General features: G+C 42.6%; 2 protein-coding genes across 2 annotated transcripts; both read right to left on the reverse strand.

The window, feature by feature from the left end:
- Nucleotides 1–501: 501 nt before the first annotated feature.
- On the reverse strand, nucleotides 502–3,368 carry LOC121165936 (vomeronasal type-1 receptor 90-like). Its single transcript, XM_040994956.1, has 3 exons — nucleotides 3,351–3,368; nucleotides 2,009–2,072; nucleotides 502–1,394 (listed from the first exon to the last, which is right to left on the reverse strand). Exons 1-3 carry the CDS (start codon nucleotides 3,366–3,368, stop codon nucleotides 502–504), a joined length of 975 nt encoding a protein of 324 aa, XP_040850890.1.
- A 7,023-nt stretch (nucleotides 3,369–10,391) lies between these two features.
- Nucleotides 10,392–11,264, reverse strand: LOC121165894 (vomeronasal type-1 receptor 90-like). Its single transcript, XM_040994902.1, has one exon. The coding sequence runs from the start codon at nucleotides 11,262–11,264 to the stop codon at nucleotides 10,392–10,394; it is 873 nt and encodes a 290-aa protein (XP_040850836.1).
- Between the last annotated feature and the right edge of the window lie 201 nt (nucleotides 11,265–11,465).

Here is an 11,465-nt window from a genome sequence, read left to right on the forward strand (position 1 = left end):
AGTATTCCAGCACCATTTGTTGAAGAGACTGTCCTTTCTGCCTTTAATGACTTTAACATCTCAAATATTGGTTGGGTAAGCAAGTGTGGAATAATATCTAAGTTTTTGATTTTGTTCCATTTGTCAGCATGTGTATTTTAGTGTCATTAATAGGTGGTTTTTCATTATCATAGCTCTGTAGTGGGATGAAATTTGTTACTGTGGTCCTTTCAGCTTTGTTCTTATTACCTAATATTGGTTTAACTACTTTGTATTTCTGTGTTTTAAGGATTTTTGGTAGTTCTGTGAAGAATGTTCTTGGGTGTTATTGGTATTTCATTAAATTTGTAAATTGTTTTTGATAAATGTGTGTTGATTAACTAATTTACTTCATCAACTGAGAAGATTTTTCTGTGTTGTTGGATTCCTAACAATCATGTATTTGTTCATTTGATATCCCATGAATACAAAACACTGCTTTCAGTGTTTTGAAGACTGCACAATTTGCTACTGCACAATTAATCACTTATTTCCATTCCTGCACATAGATTTGAAAAGCTTGATCAGGCGTTTTTCACTGCTGATTAGCAACAAAGGGGCAACTGAGGCATAGCCATTGCCCACAAACATCTGGACACACAGGCGAACGGGGTCATTGGTCCAGGATATCCCCGAGAAGGAATACACAATACAGTCCATCAAGGACAGGAGCACAAAGACGCCCATGAGCAGCAGGATGGTGCGGGTGGCCCTCAGCTCTGGGGAGGCTCTTGAAGAAAGGCTGGTGCTGTGGAGGTGCTGGGACTGCCTCCTGTGCCTGCACAGGAGGGTCACCATGTAGGCACTGGAGAGGGCCATGAGGCATAGAAGAAAGACATCCTGGATTATGCCAGTGATGTGCAACGTGTGCCTGGGTAAGCTGTTTAAGATCAAAAGGGAACAGGATTTACCAAAAAACATAAGACCGTTGGATGTTCCATTTTTAGTAGCCACAGTGGAAAGTAATAAATGAGCAGTCTTGTACAAATTGAAGACCCAGAGGAAGAGAAAGTCATGCAGGCTGTGATAGGAAGATGTCTGTTTGAACTTGGCCAACCAGGAGCTCCTGGGGCTGAGGGTGATGGCCTGGAGGACACTGAGCTGGCAGGTGTTGCACAGGGAGAGGCCCCGCAACACCTGGTAGGAGAAGATGACAGCCTTACACGTGATGTTGTCCCAGTGTTGCTGAGACTCAAACACGTCCATGGCTATGACCCCGATGATGGTCAGCATCACCAGGTGGATGAGGGCCAAGTGCCCGATGGTCAGGTCGATGGGCTTGGGTCTGTGCTTTAGCAAGAACATGAGGATGTGGAAGAGCAGGAGGATGGCATTGGCTGAGATCCCAATACTGATTTCAGAGAAAAAGACATTTCGTACAGCAGGAAAATATAAATAAACATCTCTTTTACTCATCTTTTGTGGGGTGACAATCACACAGTGAATCTCTGAGGAAAAAGGAAGTAAAATGATTGAACACGCAAGTTATCTGCTTTGCCAGTCTCGGGCGCATCTGTCCTTCTCATAATGATATGTGTGCATCAACTGCAGCACATGCCATCTCCTGGGAATGCTGTGTCCACCTCACACTCTCTTGGTGTCAGTCTGTTCCCAGCTCCAGACCTGTCATCCCAAGAAGGTGACTGCCGTTGTTTCATCCCTCCAGTCCTGGAAAATAAAAGTTCCATTGTTGGAAAATTGTTTCTGGTTTTTATGTTTTATCTCTTAAGTGTGTACCAATGAGTTATTTCTCTTTTCATTTGCAAAATTCTGGTATCTTTCAGGATATATAATAAGAGTGCTACTTTCGATAAATTCGAATAAATTCAAAAAATTCAAAAAAGTAAAATCAATAGTTTTCTTATCTCAGTACTAGGTTTTTTTGTTTATTTCCATAGTGAATGTTTCAGTACACAAGGGACAGTACTGGGTAATGTAGACTCTGAATTTATTTAATAGTTTTGTATAACTTTTTATAGATGTCTTTAATTAGTGTTAACTGATGCAGTGACACGGTTCTTAGAACTTGCTTGTATTCCCTCCCTCCCTCCTTCCTATTTATTTAGCTTTCCTTTTGTCTCTTTGTTTTTAGCTTAGGAATGATATATTTTAAATTTACAGCAAGAAGGCTTGATACTTCCTGAATAAAAACCTCAATAAATAAATACCAAAAAATGCCCTGGGCATAGGAAATACAGACAATAAATGAGTAATATAGTCACTGGTTGACACAGGGTGGACAGATGCTGGGTGAGGGAGGGGACGGAGGGAGGTGGCTGTGTCATGAGCATCATGCTTCCTCTGTCAGGATGCTCTTGATGTGAAACTGCTAGGATGTGCATCTACGAGACTGTAATGTGCCTTAGTGAAAGAGCGCCTTGCTGGGTCATTGCTGTATAGGTCACCATTGTGTTGAACATAGGAAATATCTGGTGGGTGATATTGACCATATACAGGGCATGTATATTAGAAACTGTGAGTATATTTAGTGGTACTGTGTTCTTTGTGGACATTCTGCCTGGAGAATTGTGATGAGGCTTATGGAGAAACAGCTGGCTGCCAGCACTCAGCATGGGCAGAGGTGTCGCCAAAGGGATGTTAGTGCTATGCTCAGAGATGCTGACTTATATGAATTCAAAGAGAATGATGGAAAACTTGAAAAAAAATTAGGCAAATGAAAGACAGCTATTGACCGGATACGTCTGAGTGAGAATTATATGTGGGTCATGCAAGCTGAGATCTGTGAAGTACAACTTAGGTGCTTGCTTACGCTTGAGCACTTATGGCACCAATATTTATGGTACAGCCTGAGAAAAACTAGGAGCAGTGTAAGTAATCCTACTCCAGACAAAGCCAGGGAAATGGAAGAGGTCTTGTCACTACAGAATTCAGTGCATCGAAGATCCTGACCAGGCCATCATGATGTTAACTTCCCTGATCAACAGAGGAGAGTCTGAGTGGCCTGACTTCCTGTCTGTCTAGATCTTTCTCCCCCTCTCCCGTCGTCACACAACAGTCTTTTAGCAAGAGTGGTCACGTCACACTGTGTGTTCTAAGACATGCATGACAGATGTATATACGAAGGCACAATATATCTACACTTCCTATGAGGCTTCCTGGAATTTCCTGCTAACCAACGGTTTATGGAGTGTTTCTTTCCAATGAAACCGGGAGGGACTTTTCAAAATGTCTCCATAATTCTGAGATAAAAGTCTTCTAAAACTTCTAGTAACCCAGAACAAAGATGCCTCCTCATCAATGAGAACACATTGATGATGCATTGTCATTTCAGCCTCATTTCCCCAAATTCTGCTTTGGAATCTCCTCACTACCTTAAGACATGACTCCATCATTTCGAAATATGTTTGAACCAGGATTAGATAAAAAATATTCATGAGAAAAGACAGACACTGTGTGTTAAGGGAAGGTTAACTATTTGCTGTTGTGATCAAAGATCCCCACTTCCGTATAAAAGCTTAAGGTGTTTTTAAAGATAAACTGAAAGGCAGCTTCAAGCGATGGTTTAGCTTTATGAAGATGAAACTGTAAAATGGTTAGTAAGTGTTGAATGAAAACCTAAGTTCTTCATCTCCCAGGTAATTGGTAATTATGACAATAGTTTCAGTCTAACATAGGAAAATCTGTTTTCAGAGTTTAAGCACTAAGCAAATCAGTCACTTTAGCCAAACAAGTGGGAAAATAAAATGATACAATGAGCTAATGTTATGTGTTGCCAAACTGAAACACCAAATGTCCAGAGAAGACAGTTACCCGCTGTGTAGGACAAGGAACACCCCTGAGCTGCAGAGGGCTGTCGGAGCCCGCATCTCTTCTGAGGCTACTACAAACCTCACTCTAGTCCCATGTTCCCCCTTTCGCACCCTGCATGGAGCCCACCCACCCACGAGTCCCCATCTGCAGAATAAAGAGCCACTTACCAGGAGCACAGGTGACGGGTGAGGGATGCCAGGCACCTGAGAGGACCTGCAGCGCTTTCAGGAAAGGCCGTCCTGAGCTCAGCTCTCTGTGGATGGCATCTTGGTGTCTGAGAAAGGTGACACGCTGCCTCTGGGCAGGCCAGGACATGCAGTCCCCAGTGGAACACGACATCTGTCTCCTCATCTTCCTGTGTTCTCTCCTGGCTAACAGCCATCTGGGGAGAGCTGTGCTCACAACTTTTTGTTCTGAGCTCGCTGACATTTGTGTGAGCGTCACAAGAGGTCAAGCTTTGTAAATATCAAGTTCTGTCATTTTGATTTCATTGATTTCTCTTCCCTAGTTGCTCTTTCTAAACCTTCCACTATATTGGATGTTAGCATGGTGAAACTGGACAGCCTTGTCCTCTTCTAGCTCCAAAGTGGAAATTCTTTCAGCTTTTCCCCATTCAGGGTGACATTGGCTGTTTTTTTTTTTTCCTCCCACATACATTCTTCCTTTCTTTTTTGTATTTTTTATTATTTTTATCGTTTTCCATGGTCCCTAATAGGGATGACCCCAGCCTCCCTCTCCTCCCTCCCCGCTCTTTCCCTCTCTCAACACTATTTCCCCCCATATTGTTAAAATAGTAGAGTCCTTCAGCAACAGCCACGAGTCCAACATTCTGCTGTTGAAGTGTATCTTAGCTCTGTAGGTATTGACAATGGTGGAAAATCTAGTATCTGATTGTCAAGGTATATTTAGCATTTTCATTCAAAGTTCTTTTATTCCAGAGTAGAATGCCTACTGTAATCTATCTTCAGTCTGGTGTGCTTGTCTGTATTATACAGTTCCTATGTGAGAATAGGTCCATGTACACATTTGCCTATGTATCTGCTTTGACATACATTCTTTCTACATGCATTTTGTAGATGGTATTTTTGTGTTTTTCACGAAGGAGTGTGAAATCTTATGAAATGTTTTCCTTGCATACATTGAGATGACCAGATGATTTTGTTTTTCATTCTATTGATGTGGTTTAGGATTTTTTTAAAAGAGTTATTTCATTTGAAAGGCAGAGTTACAAATGAGGAGAGACAGAAAGGTCTTCCACTCATTGGTTAACTCCACAACGGTTAGAACTGATCTGATTTGAAGCCAGGAGATGGGAGCTTTTGCTAGATCTCCCGTGAGGATGCAGGGGCCCACGGGGACTTGGGACATCCTCTGCTGTCTTCTTTAATTTTCCTGTGTCTTTATATTGATGTCTGCGCATGTGGTATTAACTCTCCCTTCTTTTATTGAGTAAGTATTATTGGAAAAGAGTTTGTTGTTTAGATGGAATGTAAGGTATCACTCGGCTTGTTGACATTTTTAGTAAAAGGTATTATTTTTCCATGATACAGTTTTGTAGGCATAGGGACTTTCTCCTCTCCACCCCCTATATGATCTCAATAGCATAGTCTTTTTAGTAACAGTTAAAAGTTTAATTGTCTATTTAAGTGTATCATGGCATTGTAGGTATAGGAGAAGGTAAAACATCTAGTATCATACTGCCAAGATATATTTAACTTTTATTGAGCATTCCCCTTTTATTCGGTGTAGACATGCATGCTGCAATGTAGTTTCCTGGCATGCTAATCTCCATCATACGGTTCATCTACATGAATGTAAGGCTAAATAAACTGTGGTTTATGTACTCTATGGAATAATACACAGCCATGAAAGAATGAAATCCTACCATTTGCAATAAAAAGGTTCCAACTGGAGACCATTATGCTCAGTGAAAGAAAGACAAATACATTTTCTCTTTGATATAAGGCAGCCATAACGTGTTGCTTTATCTTTGGCTCTAGATAAATCCATGAGTATAGTTTGAGTGATTTATTTTGCTTTAATCAATGTCAGTGTGTCTATAAGTTGACATAGTTGTCTAGTCTGCTACAATTTATTAGGACAGAAGTGTGGCTTTGGGATGAGTATGGGTTTCCTAGATTGTGTATCTTTGGCCCACAGAGAGTTCATTGTCACTGTCACCCTGGGGATTGTGGTGGCCAAGGCCTTGGTCTTGTGTAGAGGAAGATAAAGGTGGCTTCCCCCTTGTCTTCCTGATAACCCTGAGCGATGCTGGGGCTTGCAGCACCATTTTCTGTGCCCTAGGACTGTGATACACGTGGGCCCTTCCTTTGTTCCTGCCAGGAGGGGGCACCTGCTGCTGTGGCTAGTATTGGGACTGGAGTTTGTGAACTGAACCCTGCTCCAATCCTACAGGGAGACTGCAGGAATAGCCGGGTTTTGTTTTGTTTTGTTTTATCCCTCTGGCAGTTTTGAGCCCAGATTCTCTTCCTTGGTGCACCAGGTAGATTCCATGGGAGTTAAGGAAATTCAAGCTGTTACAGCATTGCAAAGTACAGTGGGGTCATTACATGGCTCTTCCAGGGTGGGAAAGAATTTTTATAGGAAGCTCTGATATCTCCCCGAGAAACTAACAGGGATTCTCAACCCCTCAATCATGTAGAGTGAGACAGCGCAGCTCTGGGCTAAATGATCAAAAGTTCCTGACAGGTTCAAGACGCAGGGAATCCATCCTCTGCCCTTATAGTCCCTGACATGACTTGGATCAATTCTGGCAGCAGTGGTGAAGACGCCAGCTGTCCAACTTCCCACAGCTGGGTCTGGCCCTCTGCAGGTGGGGGGAGGGGGGAAGGGAAGGATCGCAGTGTGGTTTCCTTTCTGAGATCTGTCGCTCAGACTCTGGTCCACACCCCGTCCTGGAGGAAATGTCAGACGGTGACTGTAGAAGTCCATGTCCACTACGCCTGTGGGTGGCAGGGTGCATGGCAATTTCCCTCTATCTTGACTTGAACAAATGGTGACTCCCAGAGGGAAGCTGGCTGCACCAAATGGCAGTTCATAGCAGCAGCTCCTCCCCCAGATCTGCAAAACCCACCCACCCATTTCCTAAGGTTGTAGGAGAAAAATGTGAATTGCTATCCCAAACCACCTGTCACATGAAGTCAGTGAGACTACTTGGGCTATGATGATGGGGTCTCAGCTACTTCTGGGTATAGGTGGCTTTGTGAAGCTGCAGAATTTCTCATCGCAGTGGTGGAATATCAGGGGGACCCAACGGGTGGAGATGCAGGTGGTTCTGTGCTCTGAGGGAGGATGGGTCACAATAGTGACCTCAGCTCAGTATGATGGCACACCGATACAGCATGTGCTCTGGGGACTGGAGTGTACTGGTGGCTTTTAATTGCTACGACTAACATACTTCAAAGGAACATCCTGGAAGGGCAAGTTATTTATTTAAGCCCATGGTTTAGAAATTCAGAGATTGGGCAACCCTCCATAGTTCAGACAGCTAGCCTTGCAATCTGGCTAAGTTCTGTTTCTTTTACTTGTAGAACACCCTGTGTAGTACTTGTAGTACGCTGTGGAAGAGAGGTGGCAAAACTGGATATCATTTTCTTGCTAGTATTCATAATCACACAGCCATATCTTTCAATTTTTCACAGTTGGTGTTTATTGCATTTTTTTGTATGCATGTCATTTCTCAGTTGAATGAATTCCCAGCTATTCCAAATTTGTTTAGTGATTTTTAAAACCACAAAATGTGTTGTATTTGTCAAAGACTTTTCTGAATCCTTTGAGGTAATCATGCTTGTTTTTTATTATTTTACTGTAGATATTACATCAGTTGATAAATCTCAGCTGGTCATGGAATATTTTCCATTTAACATGACACTTCATTTGGTTTTAAGCAATCTGGAAAAATTTCTGTGCCTGTAGTTTTTTGTTAGAAATGTTTTCTCAGATTTTAGAATCAGGGACATATCAAATGAATTGGGCGGCATCTCTCCACCTATTTGAGACTTTCTTGGGAAAGTACAGGAAGGACTGGTATGTCATTTGGATGTTGCTGGCATGTGTCCCCCAGATTTGATATGTTGGAAACCCAATCCTGAGGGAGCCGGCTTTCTGAGCAGTGGGATCTAGAGTGAGGTCCTTATGTCAGTGTAGACAGGTCTCTGGATGAGTGAGTTCCCATGAGAGTGGATGGTGATGAAAGGGCAGGACAGGACCCCCAGATCTCTGTGGCTTCCTGCCTTATCACTTTGTGTCCCACCATGGTGATGCCATCAGCCAGGAGACCTTCACTACTGCTGAGATGCCAAGTGCCTGAACCCGCAAACCCATGAGCTAAATCACCATGTTCTCTTCACGGGCTGTCCACTTTTACTATTTTGTTAGAGCAATTGGAAATGGACCAACAAGTATACAATTGGTGTAAATCTTCATTCAACACTTGATAGAACTAATGAATGAACCCATCTACTTTTGGAGTTCATTAGTCTGTTTCGAGTGCATATCTTTACCGACTGTATGTCTATTCTAATTTTCTACTGTACTAACAGTTTTTCATGAGGAGTATGTGACGGGAGATAAATTGTATGTATTTCAATATGAATGAGAAATCTCATTGTATATGGCTCAGGTGACCTTGTACCACAGTCGCCTCCACGGTGTTTCCCCATGTATGCTGAGTTCTCATGGCTACACCAATCGTTAATTTCATCTTCTGAAGTTTTGAAACTTGGCACAGACTCCAGTTATTACCTGTGAGATTTGAATTGGACTCTTGAGTTTGTCCAATAGTTGTAGGTTAAATGATGACACCAAAGGAAATAGGCTTAATAGAAACAAATTTCACAAATACGTTGTGTAAATTTTATTGAAATACAGTGTAAATGCCAAGAAATACACATAAACGTACAGATAAATGAGCTTTGCTGTATGACAGTCACACCGATACTCTAAGAATAAAGCATGTGGGTAACCAAAGGGTTCTCTATACTCCTCTCTACGTTTACTTTTGAATGCATGAAATAAGCATATATTGCCACATATATGATCCAGTGAAGCAGTATTCATAACTGTATTCCTAACGATATGACATCCGCACCCTTATCTGTTAACTACCACCACCAACAGAAAACAGGTAGCATTTATCGTTCTGGGCCTGGCTTATTTCACTTAGAATAATGATCTCTAGTTGAATCCATTTTGTCGAAATATCAGCTATTCATTCATTTCATGGTTGGTCAATATTTCATTGTGCGTGTGTCTACATTATTTTTTATTCGGTATCCTAGCTGATGGACACCTAAGTTGGTTTAATCTTTGTTTTTGTGAACTAGACAGCTATAAACATAGAAGTCAATATCACCTTTTTATATGCTGATTTCATTTCCTTTAGATCTATTCCCCAGAATGGGAGAGCTGGAGTGGATTGCAGATCTCCAGTCTTGTAAGAACTCTACATTATGCCTTCCGTAATAGTCTGCATTCCCATTAACAGAGTCTTAGGGCCCTGTGCTCTACACCTTCTCATGTGCATTGTTATTTTTAGATGGTAACCATTCCAACTGGGGTGAGGTCAAACCTCATTGAAGATTTTATTTGTATTTCTTGGACGGTGAGTGATCATGAGCATTTTTTCATGCATTTTTGACTGTTTGCATTTCATCTTTTGAAAAATATCTCTGAACACTCTTGGCTTATTTACTGAACTGTAAAGTTGATGTTGAGTTCCTTGAACTTTTATACATATTCTGGATATTAATCCTTCATCAAACACATAATTTGCATAATTGTTTTCTCCATTCTTTCAGTTGCCTTTTTGTAATTTTTTTCCTTCGATGCGTGGAAGCTCCTTGGTGTTATATAATCCCATTTGTCTTTGCTTTTCTTGTCTATGTTTCCAGGGTTTTATGTAAGAAATCTGCCGAGGCCAATGCCTTGCAGCAGTGCCTCAGTTTTCCTCTAGTAATCTGAGGGTTCCAAGTTTTAGATCTAGGTACTTGATGCACATGAGTTTTTTTGCAGAGGATCTAGCATATAGGTCTTTTTTCCTTACTTTTGCACTCAGAGATCCAATTTTCCCAACCCCATTTGTCAAAGAGACTCTCCTTACTCAGTGAATGCTGTCAGGTCCTTTGTCAAAAGTTGGTTGGTTATGGATGTGTGTGTTAATCTCTGTGTGTTAATGCTCTCCCTTTGCCAGTGGGGTTGGTACTTCCCAGCCACGAGCCACTGGCACAGCTGTGGCAGCAGATGGCAGTGGCGTGCTCATCCTTTGTTCTGACCACTTCATCGACTCTCTTTTCTCCATTCTCCACTGAACACTTCTCTCCATTGGCTTATCAAGAATGTGGCTCTGGCACTCTGCTGTGGCGGAGGGCATTGTGGTGTCTTGTTATTCAGCTATCTGGGATCGCCCTTAATTCCATGTGTTTCAACGAACAGAGACAGCATGTCCTGAGGTAGTCATTAAGCACTTTGAAGTAAAGCATTTACTCATCTAGAAGCATGTTAATTGTTTATGAAAAATTAACAGCTTATTTATTTCTCCCACATGGATTTGAAAAGCTTGATCAGCCTTTTTTCACTACTGATTAGTAATAAAGGGGCAAAATGGTGGCATAGCCATTGCCCACCAATATCTGGACACACAAGAGAACTGAATCATTGTTCCTCCACACCCCTGATAAGGAGTACACAATGCAGTCCAGCCAGTAGAGGAGCACAAAGACGCCCATGAGCAGCAGGATGGTGCGGGTGGCCCTCAGCTCTGGGGAGGCTCTTGGAGAAAGGCTGGTGCCGTGAAGGTGCTGGGACTGCCTCCTGTGCCTGCACAGGAGAATCACCATGTAGGCACTGGAGAGGGCCATGAGCCCTGTGAGCGAGATGTCCCGGAAGATCCCCAACATGGAAAATATTTGCATGGATAAGTAGTTGAGGGGCCAACGAAAGCAAGAGTTGGTGACAAATATATGACTGCCAGATGTGCCGTTGGTGGTGGCAGCAATGGAGATTAAGAAACGAGCACTCATGGACAAATTGAAGACCCAGAGGAGGACAAAGACACACAGGCTGTGATGGGAGGATGTCTGTTTGGACTTGGCCAACCAGGAGCTCCTGGGGCTGAGGGTGATGGCCTGGAGGACACTGAGCAGGCAGGTGTTGCCCAGGGAGAGGCCCCTCATTACCTCATATGAGTAAATGGCTGCTTTACATGTGATGTCATCCCATAGCCCCTGAGACCCAAAGACATCTGTGGCTATGACCCCGATGATGGTCAGCATCACCAGGTGGATGAGGGCCAAGTGCCCGATGGTCAGGTCGGTGGGCTTGGGTCTGTGCTTTAGCAAGAACATGAGGATGTGGAAGAGCAGGAGGATGGCATTGGCTGGAATCCCAATGCTGACTTCAGAGAAAAAGGCATTTCTTACAGCAATAGGACTGGAAAGCATATTGCTTTTACTCATCTCTTTGGAGAAGAAAAGTATGTAGTATATGTTTAAGGAGAAAATATTTATGGAAAATTAAGTTCTTTCGAGTCCCTGCACACCCCCTTCTCCCCAGTGCACCTCGTTTGCTGAGAGTGCTGAGGTCAGCTAATGGTCTCCTGTAAGCTGCTCTGCTTAGTTCTACACCTGCAGTCATGACTGGAAAAAGTGTCCTATTGC

The sequence above is a fragment of the Ochotona curzoniae genome, unplaced genomic scaffold, assembly GCF_017591425.1.
Source record: "Ochotona curzoniae isolate NIBS_2020 unplaced genomic scaffold, NIBS_Ocur_1.0 contig_908, whole genome shotgun sequence".
NCBI lineage: Eukaryota > Metazoa > Chordata > Mammalia > Lagomorpha > Ochotonidae > Ochotona > Ochotona curzoniae.